The sequence below is a fragment of the Dromaius novaehollandiae genome, chromosome 1 (genome assembly GCF_036370855.1).
Source record: "Dromaius novaehollandiae isolate bDroNov1 chromosome 1, bDroNov1.hap1, whole genome shotgun sequence".
Classification (NCBI taxonomy): domain Eukaryota; kingdom Metazoa; phylum Chordata; class Aves; order Casuariiformes; family Dromaiidae; genus Dromaius; species Dromaius novaehollandiae.
In genome coordinates, this window is record NC_088098.1 from 45,006,231 (window position 1) to 45,028,769 (window position 22,539).

At 38.4% G+C, this 22,539-nt stretch overlaps 2 protein-coding genes and 1 long non-coding RNA gene across 18 annotated transcripts in view; 1 reads left to right on the forward strand and 2 right to left on the reverse strand.

Annotated features, from left to right (window-relative positions):
• Positions 1 to 14,987, reverse strand: part of POC1B (POC1 centriolar protein B) — a 64,191-nt gene extending 49,204 nt beyond the window's left edge. For 8 of the 15 annotated variants that reach the window (XM_026104158.2, XM_026104150.2, XM_064510113.1 and 5 more), the window contains exons 1-8: positions 14,860 to 14,987; positions 14,616 to 14,700; positions 5,794 to 5,965; positions 4,859 to 5,038; positions 3,396 to 3,503; positions 2,363 to 2,478; positions 1,842 to 1,975; positions 985 to 1,053 (exon numbers count right to left, since the gene is read on the reverse strand). In XM_026104158.2, coding sequence (XP_025959943.2) covers positions 985 to 1,053; positions 1,842 to 1,975; positions 2,363 to 2,478; positions 3,396 to 3,503; positions 4,859 to 5,038; positions 5,794 to 5,965; positions 14,616 to 14,700; positions 14,860 to 14,874 — 879 coding nt within the window. In that variant the 5' untranslated portion in view covers positions 14,875 to 14,987. The remainder of the gene's footprint in view (positions 1 to 984; positions 1,054 to 1,841; positions 1,976 to 2,362; positions 2,479 to 3,395; positions 3,504 to 4,858; positions 5,039 to 5,793; positions 5,966 to 14,615; positions 14,701 to 14,859) is intronic. The other 7 variants (XM_026104153.2, XM_026104147.2, XM_064510130.1 and 4 more) reach the window with 5 other exon arrangements.
• GALNT4 (polypeptide N-acetylgalactosaminyltransferase 4) lies at positions 9,572 to 14,592 on the reverse strand. The gene has a single exon (XM_064510063.1). The coding sequence runs from the start codon at positions 14,249 to 14,251 to the stop codon at positions 12,500 to 12,502; it is 1,752 nt and encodes a 583-aa protein (XP_064366133.1). The 5' UTR covers positions 14,252 to 14,592; the 3' UTR covers positions 9,572 to 12,499.
• Positions 14,988 to 15,094: 107 nt separating the features above from the next.
• The window catches only part of LOC112985502 (uncharacterized), a 36,077-nt gene continuing 28,632 nt past the window's right edge, over positions 15,095 to 22,539 (forward strand). Inside the window, exon 1 of one of the 2 annotated variants that reach the window (XR_010388684.1) lies at positions 15,095 to 16,008. This is a non-coding gene — a long non-coding RNA (uncharacterized LOC112985502). The remainder of the gene's footprint in view (positions 16,009 to 22,539) is intronic. The other variant, XR_010388685.1, reaches the window with a different exon arrangement.

A 22,539-nucleotide genomic window follows, 5' to 3' on the forward strand; every position in this document is an offset into this window, starting at 1 on the left:
GAAAAACAGACAGCTGTATTTGTTTTAATCATACTGATATAATAAATTCTTTTGAATCAAAAATTTTCAAGGCTGTTTCTGTTACCTGTTGAAATATATTTCAAATTTCACAAAATGTATTTACCAAAATATAAACACAGTTTATGGTAAATTCAGAAGATCCTCCTTTCTACAACACCACTTTCTACACCTATGCTGGGCTCTAGCTTTTTATAATAGGAAACAATAACACAACAAATATTAAGGAAAATGTCAACAGACTGTATGACTCTAATCCTTGGGCTACGTAAGTTGTTTCTTTTTGGAGAGTATAAAACATGTCGGAGGCAATTCCAGGACTGTTAACATTTTTATATTTATCAGATTTATCACAGCAGATGAGAATTAATTATATGACTTGCCATTTAATTTAAAAGAACTTCTCTTGTTTTAAATGTTCAAAGAACTCTTCCTTCTATGAAGTCCAATTCTTTGTTGTGTCACTAATAAATGTATATACTAACATAAGATTTTTCCCCCCTCCAATTCTAGCCAAAAGTTTTCCCAGCAGCACGTTCTTACAATTAGAATAGTGACTTTAAAAGAAGGGAAAACCTAATGAAATGTGTATGCAATAAAACTACTTTCTTGACATTGAATTGCTATGTTTTAAAAATGTTTATGTTTTAAAAATGTTTATACTTAAAAATCACTCCTTTAATGTAATTTGTGTAATAGAAGTGGCCAGTATTGTGGTCTTCTCCTCTTCATAATATCCAATTGAAGTAGTTAAGATCAACTTTTCCAACCATATATTTAGCATTTTCCTCCTCAAATTTAACTTTAGGATAAATAAAGCCTATATAACACAATAGGAGAAGAAATGCAAAGGAATCATGTCAGCATACTATAATTAACATGTTACTTTGGCATATTATGTTTAACTCTCATTCACTGTAACAAACATTGAGAAGACATTTTATTTAAAAGGCCAATACCACAAACCCGAGCATCTGCTCCACCTGAGGCAAATTTTTCACCACCTTTTGAAAAAGCCACAGAAAGGACCGGTCCCTGTAAAATAAAAAACATAATTAGCGCACTGTAAAATTATGCTATTACTGTAATCATAGTATTTTAAGGCAAACCCAAAAATACTTCCAGGCAGTAGTTTAATATAAACGCATTTTTCCCATTTTAGCAAGATAAGAAGCAGCTTAACTGCAGTGAAATTTTTATGAAACTCAACTTTATGAAAGAGCGAACATTGTACATCTTGATAAGATGTTGTATTATGACTACTACAACCACATATGGGAAGACAGTGGCATTGTCTATAGATTTTACACAGAATTAAAACAATCAAAAATTGTCTCAATAACACAGTATGTTTGATAATGTGTTTGAGTGATTTGTTATCAAAAGTAGGGTTTATTTTGTATTAGGAGGTAAGGGAGAAAGACTGCCATTCTTAACAAAAAAAGCATCTTTCATGAACTTCCCCCTCCCTCAACTGGAGGACTACTGTGCTATTTTTCAGTAGACAAAAGGACTAATATGCCAAGTAATTAACTCTTGATTTCTAAAATTAATTATTTGTTAATTAATTCAGAACAAGAACTATTACTCAACATTAAGCAAACATACAATATTGACATATTAACTGCATTGTTGGGGCTAAAGTTGATGCATCTCCTTGTCCATTTCTGACAAGCTGTATTAATGCAACACTTGGCTCTCTAGTAGAAGTTTTTCCACAAGTAGCAAGACACAAGATATGATGGCACAGACGTTATCTTCCATTTGAAATGATTTTGCAGGACGTATTAAGATCTTAAATTAAACAGAATTATTGTGTATACCTTGTGTCCATGAAGTGTGTAAATAAGCCTTCCTTCTAAGAGGTCCAAAATCTTAAGGGTACCATCAGTAGAAGCAGTGATGAGGTAGTTACCAGATGGATGGAACGACACACAGTTAACCCCTGCTCTGTGAACTAATTTACAGAAGACTATGATCAGATAGGAGATATTTAAGAAATCAAAAGTACATTTCCAATAATTACCTCTTTTCTATTTCCCAAAGAAAAACTGATTCCATTAACGGAAAAAAAAAAAAGTGTTGGGTGCATAGGAGAATCTCTAAAACATCTACTTAGTTCTATTCTAAAAATTAAGAGCACCACTGCAAAGGAATAACCAGGATTCAGTTTGGTTTTTTTTTAGGCTGCCTGACCTGCAGAAAGAACACTTACAAAATGCCAATACAACCTTTTTTCCCCCACTTTCTGCAGTAAGGAATGAAATCATAGGTTAACACTAATCACATTTCATTGCAAAGAGCTCAATTCTAAAGAAAATGCAACAAACCATGTTGTTTTTACCTCTGTAATGCTGTAGTAGCTTGTTCATTCGAATATCCCACAGTCTCACTGTATGATTGGAACCTGCAGAAGCTATACATGTACCACTTGGATTGAAATCCACAAAATTTGCAAATCTAAATATAATTCATGAAAATAGATTGATTATTCATTTTGGTAGAAATATTTGATGTTTAAAGAGCATAATTTGCCACCAACTTTCATAGAATCCACCTGTATGGAAACTCCAGTAAAGTATTTCAAGCAATTGTAATAAGCATGAAAAAAAAGATGTGCCTGAATCAGATTGTATGGTCTGGCTTTTGCTGAGAAGATAGTACAATTATCCTGGCTCAAATCTTCACAATTTACATTTGGGTATTAAGTTCCCAGAAGAAAGTACTTCAAAGCTATCCCTGAGCATGAAGACATCGGTATAATATCAAGGGTTGCAAGCAGTTAGTAACATAATTTTCTATCCAGGTATGACAGCCTTTTTGCTTGAAAAAGAATAGAGAGGGCAGCCATGGAACTAACAAAACATATACACAAAATTAATCTTCTAGGGCATCTGTAAAATAAAACTTTGTTTCCAAGACATATAAGAAAATTGAGGATAAGTGAAAGCAAGTGTTTGTTTTTCGTAACTAAACAAGGCAGATAACTGAAGCTAACAGAATACCTTCTTCATCAACAGCACTAGTGAACATGCAGGTGGAGAATTCCTATACTTTTCTTCCTGTTAAAGTGCCCAGTATTGCAAGTGATCCAAACAGAAGGAAAAACCATGAGCGAAACAGGAACAAGGTCAAAACCCCCCAAACAATCCAACTTCTCTATGGGTTATTTCTTGACTATAAGAAAACAACTGGGTAGATACAGTCAGTTAAACTCTTTAGAAAAATGCAAAATGAGTATTACAGTTTCCATGGATGGTAGAACTTTGGTCTATTTTTAGACATAGCATACAGATGCTAACAAAAGAAAATATGAATTTGATCTCATTAAAACTACACATTTTACTGTGTTTTTTTTTTTAAACAGTAACACTTACCCTCCATAATCTATGAAGCTATCAACACATGTTTTATTTCTTGTATCCCATATTTTAACAGTTTTATCTTCACTGCAAGATGCTATTATTCTTCCATCAGGTGAAAATCTGGAATATGTAAACATATGCATTTCTATTCTAGGTAGTATCAGATGTTTAATATTAAACACATTGGTAGCAAAACACTAGAACCAAGAAAGTCTGCTTGGAAATAAAAGTTATAATAGCCTTTTGAATTTCTCAGTAAATAACAGAACTAAAGAGAAAAGCTTTTTCAATTTGCTTTTTTTTCTTTTTCTTTTTTTTTTTTGATTTCACAATCAACTGCAATTAATTAAAAACAAAACCATAAGTGAGGGAAAGAGAGTAACAAACAGCCTAAAGGAGGCATTTTAGATGCCAAAGAGCTCATTATAGAAATTATAGATGAAAAGAAAAAAAAGAGGACACAATAGAACTTTACATTCAATTTTAACCTACATATATATTCTCCTGTGTGCTCTCTCTAGACTTCCAAACTGCCAGCAAGACATTCATGATTAATCCTGAACTAGCAGATTAGGTTTTTAAAAAGACTGATTTGTCTATAATTTCACCAATCCTCATTATTTCTCATAGTGACCAACTGCATAAAAACAATATTGGAACATTATTCAAGAATTTTCAAATATGATTAATTAGAAATTCTATTTTTCTTCTCAATCATTAGATATTTTAGAACTTTGCAGGACTCTGCAATTCACCAGTATTAGATTTCCTTCCTAAGATGTTTAACAGGACTCTCTTAGCTACAGATCTTCTATTAATAAGCATATTTTTTGTTAATATGGAAACAAAACAGTAAAGATCTCTTTGCTCTTCTTTGAAGGCCTGCTCTGCCTTTAAATAGGGCACTTAACTTTCCATACAAAGATATTTGCTTTCATCCTTTCCAATTTTGTAAATGTAATTCATTTTAGCTCATGACCACTTTTTTTATGCCCTTGCTGTTCTCCAAGAATAGTTGGGAAAACTCCTACCATGGATAATAAAGAAATTCAGATAAGAGTGAATGCTGAGAAATAAGTTGTCAACACAGCACAAGAGTATGTATGAGTGGGTCAGGATATTGACTGAAAATCATTACAGAAGACCCCCACTCCTCCTTTAAAATAATTTTTCTTCTGATCTATGATTATTTTAACATTCAATCACAGATGTTTAAATAAATACATGTAGACTAATCATAATAGGCTTTCCAACTTCTCTCTCTCTCTATATATATACATATATATATATATACACACACATACACACACACACGATTGATTAAAAACTTATTATTGATATATCAAATTTACCATTCACAGATTTTTCCCCTCTCTTAGTTCTGCCTCTGGGCAATAAACAACCTTTGTTAAGAGCTCCATGCAAGGAATTCACCAAAACTGCTTGCTTGCAAAGAGAATAAAAGCAACACTTACTTGGCACAGCGCACCCAGTGAGTGTGCTGGGATATAGAAAAGAAAAAGCGCTGACGGCGAACACTCCATATTTTTATTGATTTATCGTTGGATGCTGAAACTAGAAGATGGCCATCGTGCGAGAAGCTCACGCTACGAACAGGTGCTGTGTGACCTTTTAGTACTGATGATTCTCCATGACTGGGGAAGGGGGAAGGAAAAAAAAAAGACTCAATAATATTAAAACAAAACACCATTTAAAAATCCATAAAGTTAACATATTTGGAAGACTACATCTCATCCAAAACAAAAACAAGGTACACTGGCTAAACTGTAGTGTTGCCAATAGTTTTGCCTATTTACAGAGCAAATACTAGAATGTAGACTTTCAAAGTAATCATATCTATTTAGATGACCAATTTTAGAATATAGTGCAATTAAGTAGCAGCATTTGCCTCCATATACTATTTGAAAGAAAATTTAATTAAAGCTTTAGATACAGCAATCTGAGAAATGTGCAAGAGTTAAAGTAGTGCTAGTCTTTCTAAGATCATTCTAATAGCTCATAATCACTACCACTTGAGAACAGTCTAAAGAGAAAATTAATTCTAATTTTTTTTTCAAATGTTATTTTTGCCTCCTTCATCATTTGTCTCCCCAAAATGAGACTTAGTCATGCAATCCTTATGAAAAGAAATATATCCTTTAAGCCAGAGAAACAGTACCAAGAGTACTCCTGCACATTGATGGAATTATGACCTCTGAATTGCTATACTTTTCCTTGAGAACTGCAGAGTACTCTGGAGTAAAGAACTCTTATTTCTGACAAAGCCCAGTGAGGGATGTGGGAAGGAAACAGAAACATTTAACAGAGTTCCTCCAATATTCACAGTGCACATTAAAAACAAAAAACAAAAAACATAGCCAGTGAGCCAGTGTTGCCCAGTCATACTCACATACAAGGAATCCATAGTCTGAGAGTACGATCCTGAGAAGCCGAAGCGACTAGCTGTCCATCTGGGGAGAACTGCACACTGGTCACAGCTTCCGTGTGACCTACAAATCTGAACGCTCTGGATTGTGCCTTCAGCTTCCATATCATAAGAAACCTATCCAAAGAAGAGGTAGCTGGCAAGAAATAATTAAAAGATATTGTCTATCAAAGCAAATCATTAGCTAAGTAGAAATCATACTGCTGGTCCCATGTATTGAGCAAAGTGGCTTACAAAGCACTTTAAGGATAAAAACAGAATAAGAAAACCCCCAACATCATGCACATCATTATGTACCAATCCAGACTTCTCATTATTTAGTATTCAGAACGGAACAGAAGTCAGTTTACAATTATATGTTCAATATTTCACTCTGATATCCAAGATGGAGCTTTAAAAATATTCTAACTATTTAACTCGGGGGAGAGAGAGGCCAATTCAAAAAACTAATTGAAGATATCATTTCTAATACTTTAGACACCTAAACTGAAATGAGTATCCAAATATGATAATTCTGAAACTCTACTTAAATACCACATTTTTATTGCTAACATCTGGCTAGCCCAAAACTACAATGTGAAGTTTTTGACCTGTTAATAGAAAGAGCTTTTTTTTTTTTTTGCAATCACATTACAAGTTGACTGTATCACTGTATCACCTACATCTAAGAAAGCAGACATAGCTTTTTACCAGAGCTTGATCATTTTCAAAAAACTTCAGGCAGCAAAAGCAATGAGCAGCTGAATTAAACCAACAAGCCAGATGTTCCTAAGCCCCATCATCTTCATCTCTCCTAAGTGCTAGCAGGCAGGACACAACCAGAAAGGGATGAAAAAAAGAATGATTCATGCCCCTTACCCCTCCCCCCTGCCCCAATTACAAAATTCCTACTCTTAGTACAGAAAGGGAGGGGAAAAAAAGAACAGTGACCTCCTAGAAACTGGAGAGGACATGAAAGAAAGGATGATAAATCTTTTCCCAATCTGTTGCAGGCACCAACACAGCACAAACAGCAGTAGAAGAAGGAAGGGAGTCTACTTATTGGCACATACATCATGGCAAGACTTGAACAAAATACCAGACGTTAAACTCTCCACAGGGATTTTGCTCAGAGTTATTTTACTTCAAAAACTATTGTTTTCTGGTAAGAGATGGGGGACAAGACTATCCTTATACTTGCATCAGGAGGCCTGAATTTGACACATAAATGTAGGATATTTCTTCCCCTCCAACTTTTCAAAGCTGCTTATTTTATAGCAGGCTCTAATTGTACTTGAATGATTTTTTTCCCCCTCTGATTCAGAAAAATGTGATCTAGAGTTGCATAAAAGAGATAGAAATAAAAAGTAAAATAAAAGCCAAAGTAGAATTTGAAGGCATCTTCTTGGAAAAACGGAACAGATGACAAGATTGGTAGTTTCTAAAACAAGGAACGCAGGAACCACCAAATTACCCATGGAACGCAAAGGGGTACCTTGCCAGCTGCTGCCAGGCCATGTAACACCTGCCCTCTTTGCTTCTGAAAAGCCCGCTTTGCTTGCTAAAACTGAAGGAAATATTTTAAAAGACGACAGCGTAGAACATGCGAAGTCTGGGTTTCCTGTGGCTCACTCTCTCATAAATGGATTACCCCAAGGCTAGTGAGATGCAAGCCGTGATCCAGAGTTTTCCTTTTCTGTTGCCTAAACTCTTACTGGATCCTCTCTCAATCCTTACTTACGTTGCTCTTCAGGCTGCCCACCCATTACCAGGACACTTAAAGGCTGCGATACGGCCCTGCAAGTCTGGTTGACAGTAGCTCCCAGGGTCAAAGAGCAGAGAGGTTCGGAGCCAGCCCAGGAAAGGGAGAGAGACTGATCGAACAGCAGTGCAAGTCCTTTCCTCAGGCACACAGGCTAATGCAAATCTACACTTGAAAAGCATAGGAGAGGTATAAACTCGGGAAACAAAACTCTAAGCCAAAACTCTGACTTCGTCTTCAATTTTAGCCCCTATCCTGCAAAAGGAAACTGGGTCCCCTTAAATTTAAGAAGTCTCAGCCAAGTATCCTACTTCTATTTGAGCAGACTGAAATTAAATTCCATGTATATGGACAAGGTCTAAAAATTTGGGTGTAAATTTCTGTAATTTCAGGCTTTTTCCATTATTTTATCTTATTTCACCACACACACTCTTTCTCTCTAAACACAAGAGCCCAAAGGGTAATACTGCTACCAACAATAATTTCCATTATCAATATTAATTTTTAAAAGTTTTATACATGAAAAATGCACTAAGTTACTATTATCAAATAAATTTCTATTTCTCTTTTTATTCCATTTTAAGGGATTTTGTTCTAAGAATGTTTCTTCAATTTACTCAAGCACAATATTTTAAGAATTATTTCTTAATCCTTTTATGCATTTTTTTTAATCCCAAGTTCAGATTGTACATGTATATAAGTACTCAAAAAAATGGGAGCAAGAATCTTTCAAGACAAACTACATACAGTACTCTACACCAATGCAGACCAGACCTAGTTGTTATGATCTGTCAGCATGGGATAAACATGCCAATACTCTGCAGTCTGATTAACAGTTACCAGACCTCCAGTAAATGGTCCACAAACAGATCTCCAGAGCTACATTACGAGAGTAGAACTGAAACACATCAGAAACACAGAAGGTCCAGAATGATTTTTAAAGAAAGCCTATACCACAAACAGGTCTGCTGCACACACCCCTCACAGAAAACACAATGTAATTAGAACTGTGTTTAGAGATGAGAGCTAAAACATTTTGTCCATGATGCAACAATAATGGTATGTGACCAACTGCAAAATACAACCAGAAGAAAACTGAAAATTCACACCGGGTTGATGCCAATATGCAACCTAGTCCAGTTCATAACCTCATTTTTTTCTGTAAACACCCAAACATAGTTATCTCAAAATGGAAAAAGAAAGAATTAAGTGTTGATAAAGTTTCTCTAGAGAATTTGCTTTTCTGTTTACAAGTCATAACAGAATTGACCAACAAAAAATGAAGACCATTTTATCCAAAGGCCAAGTTTGCACACTGTTCTGAGCCGTTCTTTAAACGGGTATCTGGGATTCATATGCCAAGGAAAAATTATGGCATTTGTAGTGATACAAATTCAATTTATACTTTTAAGTTGTCCATACTGATCATATAAATCATACATATATATATATATATATCATATATATATAAAACATAAAGCACTGTAATATGGCATTACCATTACATTCCCATTTCCCAAAACACCATCATCATGAATATGACTAAGTTCTGCAAAAGACCAAAAAGTACAGTCAAACAGGCTTTAAGAGCTAAATGTACCACTCGGTTGCCCCTTTTTTCCAAGTATTGAAGCATTCCCAATATAACTGACTCACACAGTGTATGAACTACAGGTCATATAGAATACCAGGATGTGCCCTGGCAGGGTGTGGGTGTGAATATAAAAACAAATAAAAATCAAACTTTGAAGGAACCTTACAAATCTTACTGTCAAAATGCAAACATATTTAATAATGATTCTGAAGACTTCCTACCTGGAGGAAAAAAAAATTATTAATTAAACCCCCATAAAGGGACCTTATCTGAGATTTAAAATATAGTGGATAAATTATGACAAATCTTTAATAAGTTTTGTGAATTTCATAGCGGTTTCATCGTATGCTGTTTGTACTTATACAAATGGAAGAAAAATAAAAAAAAAAAAAGCACACTAGTCAATATTCAATTATCATTTTGAATTTTATTCTCCAAAAGAAACCCCTAAACCCTCCCACATTTATTCAGTGTTGAATTCACATTCAATTTCTTTTAAGTGACTTAAAAATCAGTAGTTTAAAATATTTACAAATGTTTCCCAAACTCTTGAAGTATAACACAATATAAAATCTTCCAGAGTTTCAGATTTTCCAGAAATCTGTACACACTGAAAAACAACGGGATTAAAGTATTTCTGTAGCATTGCTACAATTAAGTTCAATGCTGGCTGAACTTGGAATGATAGCTTTTTTCTTTCCCCACTCTCTCTCACGCGTGTTCTCTCTTGCGCTCTCTCCCCCTCGTTTCCACAGCCATCCACCACAACTTTTTTTTTTTTTTTTTTTAAATTGTTCCCATTGGGAAGAAACAATACTTTTTTAGGGACATTTACTTCTGCTTTGTCTATTTTTAAACAACCAGAAATATAATGGGATGTGGTAGGGAGAAGGAGGAAAGGTTTAGATACATGCAGAGAGAAGAGGTCTTCAGACTTTAAGAGACAGGTTTGCCTAGATTTTTTTGCTCAAATAGCATTTTGAATGCCATATTTAGCATGTAAGTAACTCTCTATACAAAACACAGTTTTCACCAAGTCTTTTAAAAAAGTTAAAATTGTATAAAAAGTTGCATAGTCAATATTCACACTGTTCAATTAGTTTCATCTGAGGAAGCATGCACTGCAGGTGACTCTGCTAGGTAAGAGTACCGGCATCTTTTTCCTGCTGTTTCTATGTAACATAACAGTTAACAGCAAGCTTTTCACAAAAGCACATACTTTGCTTAATTTGCTGCCCCGGTACATAACTGGTGTCTGTCTTTTAAAGTTTGATAAATGATTCGTAACTTGTGGGTCCACAGAAGAATTCCTTGGGAAAGTGCATTTTCTGGGAATGCCTCCCTTATATAGTAAAGAAGTTCAATTTTTCCCCCCAGATCAGCTTAGAAAAAAAAAATCAAATTGCAAGTAACCTCTTTAAAATAAGTTACCAAGGCTCAAAACAACCCATGCCACACAGTGGCAAGCATTTTTACTTCAGCACTACATCCCCAGATCCAAATTTTCTTGTGTTCCCCTCCTATCTTGGCCTGTTTTAACTTGCTTGTCAGCAGTCACCCAAATCTTTGAACTCTTTCCAATTACACAGATTCAAATGTATATCTTAACTTACTCTTGCTTTGTCTTTGTGTGGCAAATCTTTACTTACTTCAGAACTCACTTGCTTCCTTGTAACCCTTCTACCTACCAACGCTTAACACCTGCTATGTTCTTCCAGATCCTATTTGCTCACCAGCTCAAGTTCCTGCCTACCAGCCCAGTGTCAACATTTACTTTATTGTGGCTGCTGAAATCAAAAAAAGCTGGAATACCTGCAACATTAAGGTAACTGTTTAACTCAATCATGTATGGGCAAAAACATGGACACTAGCACATGATCTTTTTTTTTTGAAGTATACAAAATACTGATCGCACCTTCTGTCTGTAATCACACTCAGATGCAAGAAAATGAGTTAGTGACACCATTCAAGAACTAATATTCTTCAATACGTTGCATAATGGGTCACATAATGCTACATGTGTCCAAATTAAGATGTCCTGTGAGCCACCTAATAAACCCTGGTTTCCTAAGATTTGTCTTTTGCCTCTTCAGTTTCCCTCACCTCAGCAACCCCAACTTCCTCCAAGTCTCCTGTGACACTACTATGACTAGAAACCAGCAGCATATACTGCAATTATTTCAAAGCTCCACGTATGATGTAGGGCCTGCCAGCTGTTGCCAAAATACAGTACATGTGGCAAAACAAATCAGCCTAACTTTTCCTTTGTGTCTCTCTCCTCGACCTGCTGCCATTTCAAAACTTGTACAAGTGCTTGTAAAATGTAATCGAAATTTGTTCTGAACCGGCAAAATTGATACATGGTACAGTTCTATAAGCTCTGCATCCCTAGGAAGCCAAGCTTAACGTGAAGAAGCTTACACAAAGACTATGTAAGTAACAAATATATAGCTAAGAAACAGTAGTAGCTAATGCAAGTCTATGCTCTCTTTGCTTTTCCATTAACAGAACTCCTATTTCTAACCATCCTTACTTCTTCTCATGCACAGTACCTGTAGTACATCCTCGTTTCCACTGCTACTACCCTCTCATTTCCAAACATATGAAGATTCCCGAGTCACCCTTGCCAGATCAGCATTCTAGCGCGGGGGCAGGACTGCAAGGTATTTGTGCCAAAAGAAAAAGTGTACCATTCCCTGATTCCCATCCACTAAAAAAACCTTCCTTCTTCTCAAAACAACTGTTTGTTGTCACCTTAAAAATCCTTAAGGGTATGAAAATTCACCAGTAAAATTACACAGTATTCCAAGGACAGAATCCAGAAAGCAGATTCTGCTTTCCATATCAAAGCCAACTCAACCACACGCTACCATAGCATTATTTAGCATGTTAGATACATATTATCACTCAGCTGCAAAACAGGTTGGTTAATATTGCTGCAAGAACCTTAACTTTTACTTCCTTAGGTATAAACTCTTTACTTCCACATAACAGATGACCTTGCAGGTTTAGTATTAAAAAAACCCAAAAACAAAAAAAACCCTCTTCAGTCCACTAAACAGGCTTTGTTTTCCCATAATTAAGGCAGACCAAAATAAGAAAACAATGGATCAACACTCTACAAAAATATAAGCCCAGATTTAGGGCTTTAATATTTTAGAAACTAACCCCCATTATTTACTTTTGCTTTTCATACTGTTCACTTCAGTAGACAGTTTCTACACCACTACAGGAAAGACACTTCTGAAGACATTCACAATCAAATGTTGCCCCTTGCCCATGTATGTAAAAGCCTTGGTGATTACAGTCCATCTGATTGTTACTACCAGTAACCATTATTTCTCAAACTTCCAAATCTGATTTTTATCTGCAGCATTACAAGTTCTCATCTGCACATCAGGACGCCCCTCAGTTGTACGATAAGCACTAAGGCACTTTCCTGACTGAGGATGATAAATAGTCCCGTCGTCTTTGAAATGCCATATAATATCTTCCGGGATAGGAGATCCATCTTTTGGGCAGTTCCTCATACCAACAAAATCATTTTGTTCAGGGACTTCAGCACATAGTTCAGTTACAGAGTTAAATCTAATCTCCTTATTTGATGTGTATTCAAAAAATTGATTGCCTCCTTGACCGTGGCATCCAAAGAGAGAAACGTGAGCCTCAGTAGGACTATGTTCTGGTAAAGCATAGTCTAGGCATTCTGATGATATGCCTGTGCTGCGGATAGCACCATGCCAGCCAGGACGATCTTCTGGTACATGCAACTCTGAAAAGATGTTTTTTAAATACCAGTTAAAACTGTTACATTTCAAACGCTCTCTTAGTAGCTTTCTTTCAGATACATCTCCATGGTTTTCTTTTCTTGCTGAAGGATTTCTGTTGTAAAAGAGTTCTTTATACTCATCCATCCACACCTCAGCAGCACGCGCTGTGTTCTGAAGGAAGTTCGGTCTAGCATATGGTGCACGCTTAGGAAACACATGGCCTACATGGGAGCACGGATGAATCTCCAGTACGCCTCCACACTGCCAAACCCTAAATGATAGTTCTAAGTTCTCCCCTCCCCAGACATCCATTCCCATATCATATGTACCCAGGTACTCAAAATACTTCTTGCTGACAGCAAACAAGCCACCAGCCATAGTTGGGGACCTGATTGGGTCAGTCTCAGATTTGCGCCTTAGACGTTCATGCTTTGGCACGGAGTGCCACTGAAACGTCAACCGCCAGTCAAAACCCCCGATCATGGGCTCTGTTGTTTGCATGTAGTATTCAAAAGTGTTCCAGTCAATAGTGTCAATAACAGGACAAATAATAACAGTCTCATTCTCAGCAATCCTCTCAAGCAGTGGTTCTAACCAACCAGAGACACATTCACAGTGACAGTCTAGAAATGTAAGGACATCACCAGTAGCAAAGGTAGCTCCAACTAAGCGTGCGCGGACCAACCCTTCTCGTTTGTTGGTTCTTATCAAACGAACCCTTTTCAGATTGCTTATGTATTTTTCAAGGTCAGCCTTCAAATACACTTTATCACTCAAGTCGTCAACTAATATAATTTCTTTCAGAAGAACTGAAGGAGATGTTTCAAGAACGCTGTGTACTGTCCGCAGCAATGTTGACCACGCTTCGTTGTAAAAAGCGATTATGACGGATGTTGTGGGCAGTCTTCGGTAGTTGTAAGATTTAGTTTTACATCCACTCATTCGATTATCTTCAATGTGCCGATGGAGAGAGATTTTATCACTCACGTAAATATTAAGCGCGTACTTCTCGATCAGCTCTTCCTCCTGTTTCTTCTCCTCAGGACTCAGCTGCAGGCGAGTGGCCTTGCCCCACTCTCCCGGGGCGTAGGAGTCAGGCGGCGATCTGTCATAGACGGGACGAGCCAAATCCACAGCCTCGCCTGCTCCGTCGGAGAAGTGCCTCTGCCCCTTCCCGCTGGTGATGCTGCCCCCAGAGAGGGGGGGGCCCAAGGAAGAAACGGACAGCTCGACCACGAAGTAAGCGACCGTCAAGAGCCCAAGAAACACGCAGCCTCTGCCGACCCACGTCCATCTTCGCGCCAGGCGGATCCTCATCGCGGCCGACCGAGAGCCGCCCGCGCCGCAGAGCAGTTCCGTGAGCTCCTCCCCAGGGGGGGAGGGAGGCAGGACGCCCCAGCTTGGGGCCCGGGCCGGAGGTGGCGGCGGGTCCCCCCTCGGCGGAGACGGAGGTTTCCCGGCGGGGGAGCGGGGCGGCGAGAGAGGCAGGCAGCGCCCCCGCCGCCTCGGCGCTCCCCTCGCTGACTTCCTCCTCCTCCTCCTCCTCTCTCGCCGCGGGACAAACCCCTCCCCCCGCCTCGTGGTTTGCTCAAAAAGTTGTCGCTTAAGGAAGGGGCAGAGACTCCTCGGCCCGCCCGGCGCGGACCGGCCCGCCCCGCCTCCCGCGGCCCTGCGCACTCACCCAGCTCCGTGGCGCCCGCGTTGAAGGCGACGCCGGTCACCGCCGCTCTGTGGCCTCGGAAGGACCGGATCAAGGCGGGGTCCTCCTGGGGGGGAGACACGCTGTGAGGCTCCGCTCCGCGCCGCGGACGGGCAGCCCCGCCAGCCCCGGAGAGACCCTCCGTCGCCCCCGGGCAGGGCGGGGCGGGGCGAGCCCAGCCGGCGGGGCCGCGGCTCCCTGCCCCGGGCCGGGCCCGCGTCCTTACCAGCGCGGACGCCATGGGCGCGAGGCGCCGGCGGCTCCCCCGGCGGCACCGCTGCGCCGTCAAACCCCCCGCGCTCCAGACCCGGCCGGTCGAGCCCCGAGCTCGCGTGCGGCGCCAACATTGCGTCTTTCGATCCGCCCATTCGCCGGCTGCTCTAGGGGGGGCGGGGCGGGGCACGCGCCTTCGCCCTCGCCCGGCGCGCTGCGGCTACCCCCATCCATCGTGTAGGTGTTCGACTCGCTCTTAAAGGCGCAGAGCAGCAGCACTCCTAGCCGTTGCCTGGCTACCGCGCGAGCGGACAACGCTTCCCTCCGCAGGGCGCCCCGCCCTTCGGGCCTGCCCACCTGGGGGCGGGGCTCCGCTGGCGCCGAAGCCCGGGGGCGGGTCCTGCGCGACCGTTACCCCCGCCCCTACTGCGGAGCTCAGCACATGCGCCGCTTGATCAGCCTTTGCCCGGGCGTCAACTGTTGTACCTCCGGGGGGCTGCCCTGGGGCGCTGGGTTTTTCTCCGCGTCCGTTGCTCCACTTGGGTCCCCGCTCTCTGGTCGCGAGGTGGCGGGCGCACGGTGGTCCGTGATAGTTTGGTTTGGAAGGCGTGGGAGAAAGCGGGGCTGCACGGCGTGACTTAAGAAAGTTGACCTGCGATGTATTTAAAAAAAAAAAAAAAAAAAGTTTTTCCTTGTGAGGAAGCCCCCAAGTTTTGTGTTCCTTCTCAAATGACAAGTATGGTGCTCTGAATTTCAAGTTTTTTTGATTGAGGACTCTCAGGAAGGCTTAAAGGGGCTTCTGAGTTGCTTAAAATCGTTAGTGCTGCTTGAAAACGCCGCTGCCACGATTACAGGCGGAGCTGCGTTTGTTCCCTCTCTCTGCTTTGAGCACTCCCGTCTGACTGCCGGTGCCGGGGCGTTCCCTGAGGCGACCAGAGGTCTCCTCTCCCTGGGCCCCAGCTGTGTGCGTCCAGCACGCTCAGGCGGTTATACTTCTTGTTTCAGGAATCTAGGAAGGCTGCCTGATCCTGAATACTAAGTGTAATATTCAGGAACTTAAAATTCAAGGAATTTAAAATCCCAGGAGCAGAGCAGTATGTATGAAGCTATTTTTGGACAGAAGCCTACAGTTCATCTTACCTAAAGGAATACAGTAACTGTGGTAAGTATAATGTGTTCAGACACCAGAGTAAGCTATCATGAGTCAGTTTTTTCATGCATAATTTTACCTCTAATAGAATAAGGTTCATTTTTAAATCTACCAGTGCTTTTGTTTGCCTCTTCTTGAGGGCCTTTTCTTTCAGGTTATCTGGGGAGGAGGCAAAATATTCCAAACCGTGGAAGATCTGAATAATGTTACCTGAACGTTGTTACTTCTAAATTACTGCTTTAACACTTCACGTAGTAATTTTGCATTAAGCTAGCTTAGGTGCTATTGTTTCCTTAAATAGCCTTTTCCCCATTGGTTCTTGGCCTCCTAGTGCTCTCTAGATTTCCAAGCCAGCACTCATGTTTGTATCACAGAGTGGTCTTTAAGCAGTCCTTTTAAAAAAAAGTGCAACTAGTTTTTTTTTTTTCCTTAGAAACAACAAAAAAAGTGTTACTAGTGCTGTGAATGTTTATGCAGCTTCATGGTAAGCTAGATAAGGGAACTAATCTCACTGAAAAAAGTACTGCTTAGATAGCTGTGTTAGCAAAAAGAGGGGCGGGAACAATTAGCAAAAGGGAGGGCTATGTTAGCAAAACGAAGGTTCAATATTCAAGTGGCTGTGAAGAAGTAATTTACGCTGCAATTACCGCTCTTTATCCAGCCTGCATTTTATAGAGCTTCATCTCACATTAAACTCATATCTACAAAATCAAGTCAGTAATTAGGCCAGTGTGCAAATTTCTTAAGTTGCAGAACAATTCCAAATCGATTATGCCTAACCATGAAATACAGCTTTAATATAATTAAAATGCTTAAAAAAGCAGGCTTATCACAAAAAGAATACAGAGGTTTACACTAAAATCTTCTGGCCACTCTTTACATTGGTGTTATGCAGACTGGCGATTTACCTTTACAGTTTCAGAAAATAAAAGTAGGTTAAATACATGGCAGACAAAATGCATTGACTTTAACTTGCACCTAAGTAAAGCTAAAGTTTTACTTAGTTCTGTCACTTTTTGTTCTTGGGATGTTTTATTTTTGCTTTTTTTGCCTCAGTGAGCTCGCTCATCTCTCCCTTTGTGTTAGCTCATATGCTTTAGTTATCACAAAGTAAAAGTGTACCATTAAAAAAAAGTCGATGATAAGACTTGAAAGCCTCACATTCTACCATGTTACAGAAGTAGTGACTAATAAAACAAATTCACTTGGCCTCCTCACCACTACTGAAGTTTTCTACCTATTTTTCAACCGTTGTCCCAACCATCCTCTTTCTCCTGGGTTTATTAGTAGTGACTGATGGCCATCAGCAGGGAGATAACCAAGTTAGCTTTAGATGCAATACCTCTGGGATGCAGTATTAGTACCAAACTTTGAATGATCTAGGTTATTTTGTGTTCTCCATTTCTCTTGAAAGAGAAATTACCCTCCATGCTGCAGTAAATGTATAATATCATGTCTGATACCGTATTTCAAATACTTGTGTTCTGAGGTGAATCATACAGTGCAGGTGTGTTCTAGAAGTTCCTCAAAACCCAGTGGATCCCAAAGTATCCCCCAAAACACATACAATTTTAGTTACAAGCTGAACTGACAATTCTCAGCCATGCTCAATCTTTCTCCCTTTGCCTTCTTCACAGCTGTTACTTTTCATGCAGATCTTTGTCCTTTACTCTGGGTGTTGCCAATAAACTGAAATGTGTAGCTGCCCATAAAATTCCTGAATTGTAAAGTACCGGGTGATAGGCACAAAGCAGAGGAAGGACTATGACTACGGGGCTGGGGGGGTATCCCTCTTCCTATGAAGTGCTGGAAAGTTGTTTTGCTAATTACAGGATTTACAAAGATAATCTGCTCCTTGATGCCCATCCTCACTTGAGAGCATTTTGAAGACTCTCGATAGGAATAGGAAGCAAAATACTCCCTTGCTACAGACTTACATAATTACATATAAGGATTGTAGTTATAAAGCTGGCAGGTAATCTTTACAGTTTTCATGGTGATTATTTTTCCTCACTGGCATGCATTTTTTTTTTAAGAATTATTTCAAGATAATTGTAACTCGTAATAATACAATTATGAGTTGATATCGTCTTTTCAAGGTTTAGAATAATTATTCTGTAATATACAAGTGTCATATCTTTGCCATCACAGTGCACAACAACTTGACAGAGCATAAGTGGTGCATCAGAAAATATTTTCCAAGCATTATGCTTCACTGGGCTGTTACTTCAGCAGCTGTGAAGTTTTTTCACAGGTACTGAGTTAAAGCAATATATGTGCAAGAAACATTATCTTCTATACATTTCATTTTCTAACATGAGAATTTGCTATGAATGAGATTTTTTTTCTCAAGCTCTAAACAACAGTAATATTTTAATACCCAACAGTCCAAATAGAAATTGTTTATATGGAGGAGCACTTTCAGATTATACTGAAAGTTAATGCAGGTTTCATGGTTGTATTAGGAAAGGATATAATTAATGTATTTATAGAATTCAGGGACACATAGATAAACTTAGTACCCTTGTGCATATATGTTGCAATGCAGGCATAAATTACACTGATCCCATGATATTTCATAACAACTGAAGTAATATCATGTGCAGAAGGGGGCAATTTTAATATACTAGTCCAACTGAAATTCTGTCCTATCTAATGTGAGGCCTTGACTTTATAACTTTAATACAACTTTAATGTAGAGGTTTAAATGTCTTTTCCTTTTTTAAAAGACAACTCAACCCCCCCCCCCCCCAAATTTTACTCTACTATATTGTCTCGTATTGGCTGCAGCTGTGTTATCAGGGGCACAGATGTTTAGACTGCAGGAGGAGCCTCTGACCCTTGGGCTGTTGGGACGCGGGAACAGAAGTAGGCGATGATGCGTCTTGGGCACTAGAGGGGGATGTGACATATGCTTTGCCAGTGTGAAGCTGGTTATTCATTCACTTACATTCAGTAAAAGAATGTAGTCTGCATATACGTAGTTGCAGTTAAAGGTTGTAGACCCTTATGCCCCTGGTATCTTTCCAGCCTTTGAGAGCTCCTGTCTTTTCCTGCTACATTAAAACCGCTGTGAAGATAGATGTTAAGACTGTAAGTCACTTTTGGAGTATTGCTGGTTTGGAGGAGCTTTGCTGTCAAAGTGTCATTGAAGTCTATTCACCAACAGAAGCAAGAATGTGGAAGAGAAAACGATAGTGTTTGTACATATAGATTGAAGTGCAAGGATGATTCTGGATGTATTTGATGTCACTTTTAGCCTAAAGGAACATAATTGAGAGACAGCAGGAAAATGTATTTTAAAATGGTAGAATCTGTTATTTGAAGAAAGTCCCTTGAGGAAGGTTTCAAAAATGATTCTACTCCAAAGATGACCTATTGAAGATGACCCTTAAATGTTTTTAATGGGAAAGCTTGGGTTTAGGTATATTCTTTTTGTATTACTTGATCTGGTATAAAATAGTTGTATGGTTTCAATAGGCTTAAAGATTAAATCAGTTTAACCTAAAAGGAATCTAAATTTCATTAAGTCACCCATGAGTGGGAAAAAGTAAGTTTTACTGCGTGTTTTGAGTATCAGAACATGTGTATGATAAATTGAGAGAAAGTTCAGGAAGACTTTTCATGTTTGTGCTACCACTCAACAAATACAACAAGGAAGACAAAAAATAGTTAAGCCCCACACATTGTTGTTCAGTCTATTAACTTGTCCTAGGACTGCATATAAACTGATACGAAAAAGTGTCTAGGTAATACTAGATTTGTTTTTGGCCGGTACTCTTTCAGAGAGGAGGTAGCTGCAGCCCTTTTAAAATGCATTATAGTGCTACTGGCCCACCATTTGTCGACTAGACTAAAAGCTGAGAAACAAACACTGCAGTTACAGGAAATGTAAGATCTTGAAACACTGAAAGGCTTTTGCATACTATATGCAAGAAGGAACCATCATCACATGCATCAGTTTTATGTTACAGGTTTCTTGTGTTTGCAAAAAGGTGGTGATTAAGGAGGATATGATTACTTGTGATTTTTGTATTAGTGAAGTGCATATAATAGTATGCATTAATTCAATACACAGTAAAAAGGGCAATGAGGCTGTTATCAAACCAAGGCACACATGACGAATTACCTAGTATTCAATTATTACTAGTTTAAAAAAACTTCTAGTTGTGCTAATTGAGGTAGGTCAGGAATTCTGTTAAAACAGATAACATTTAGTAAATGGTCTGTATTCACTGAAATAAGTGGCAGCCTTAAGCAGATGGTTATGGAATATTTTATATTTGAAATGTCTATAATATTTTTATTTCATCATTCTATTTCCAAATACATTATTTCCAACATTAATCCTTTTTACACATGGGTTTTTCAACTTGTTGAATTGTATTAATTATAACTATTGTGTTCCACAAAACACTGGTTGGATTCTTTTTTCAGGAAACAGACAATTTACATATTACATGCAAATCATGTGCGGTTTTCTAACTAGAAATTAGTAGTAATTAGAGTTGTGTTTTAAGATTATGTAGAGTGGGTTGGGTTAACACATCAAAAGCTTTTCTTCCTTAAAGAATTGTTTTTATGGTTTGTTGATTCAGGAAAACTGGCAACAAATTTACATTTGTAAGTCAAATGCCTTCAAATTACTTAATACAGAAAGATCAAATGACTTAATACAGAAATCTTGACATATGCTGAGAAAGCAAGGACATGTAATAGGGAGTTGCTTAAGCATGGTGAAGACATACAGAAATCTAAAAATAGTTTTTAATGTTGGAAGGTGAGCTTGAAGCTGATGGATGTATGAGATTTTTCCTTGTTTTGTATATAGATTGTATTTTTACTGAAGGATAAATAAGAAACCTTAGAGTGCATCAAGGGAAGCACGTGGAAAGGGAAACTACATAATTTAAAAGTGATACTGTAAGCCAAATAATGATCGAGATTAGAAGCTGACAGTGACAGTTACACTGACAGTGATAGTTACTCTGCCAGAGAACTTGTCTTAAAATCATTAGAATTTGTATCAGAATGTGTGTTATCTAAAAAGATTATTTCTGTTTAATTAGCTGCTTTTGTGCAAAAGATATGTATCTTTCTAATGACTTCAGGAATTAAATTCCAAGGTATTTCTCCCTAATTACCCAAACAGCACAGTAAAAATGTCTCATATGGTAATATGCAATTGTAACATGCAGTGAGCTACATGTAAAACGATATTGGTGTTTTCTTCAATGCCAGATTATAACTGTATAACAGTTTGTATAATATATATGGATTGTTTGAATCTGTGAGAACATTTGTCCCCATCGATTATTTTCTGGTGATGGTTTTCATCTGACTAATGAAATTTCCTGGGATTTAATATGATGTTTTGTAGTAGTGACATCACTACCTGGCTGTACACCTATATGCAATTCTAAAGTTAAAGAACTTCTTTCTTTCTTTCTTTCTTTCTTTCTTGTAATGTTTTAATGAATAGTCAATATCAGTAATGGCTGTTGTGTTGCGAGTATCATGGGTATGTTAGTAAATAGTTTTTTGTGTGCTTGCATCTAGCTTTTCTAATGATAAGTAAAGCAGTTGTTTTCTAAACTGATGTATGATAATGATGGCTGTTTGCTATTGTATGCCATTTTTTAAGGTATTGTATATTTTAAAATTACACGTATTGGAGTCAAGTTACATTAGCAAGTTTTGTGGTAGGGCGTGCTTAAAATCAGGAGTTTTTATGTGCCTTACTAGGTTTCTGAAGTGGTGAACAAGTTTGGAAGAACTTAGTACAATGCAGCAAAGGTTAGTCTAAATTTATTCATGCTTCAGCAGATGCCATAGAATGGCATTGGAAGAATATCTCAGTTTAGTATAGTTGAACAATAGCATCATCTAGTATAATCTGGATATTAGTTGTAAGACTGAATCAATGAAAATGAGAAGGAGGTGACTGTGCTTCATAGAACTGTTATTTGGAAATACGAAGCTTGATGAAGTATCTACTTATTTATGTATCACAAGGCATATACCTAATACCTAAAGAAACTAATAAGGAGAGTAAAGTAGGAAATGGAATAAGCAGGAGCAAGAGAAATTAAAATAAGAAATTTAACTAGAAAAATGACTCCTTGATATCTGAGCTCACTCGCTCAATTTTAGAAAAATTGAAGCTTTTCTTGAAGTCCAAATTTTGTGAAATCAAATTCCGGATTAACAAATTTATGAATAAAAGGTGGCAGTAAATCTATTTGCTGGGTGTTGAGGAGAAACTTGGTATTTGGACGTAGCAGAACTTAGATTAGCAGGTATTTTATAAGTTGATGTTGATTGTTTTAAACCAGACTATACTAAAACTGAAAAGTGAGGTTTTGAACCATTAAAACTGGAGATTTTTGACTCAGCTCTCCAAAGGGAAATATACATATGCATTAGATTTAACTAGAAAATATAGAAATTTATCTGTTTTTATCACCTCCAATTGCAATTGATTAGTATATTTCAGGAATCCAAAAAGCTGTTAGAAACATTCACAAAATACACAATCTTTTT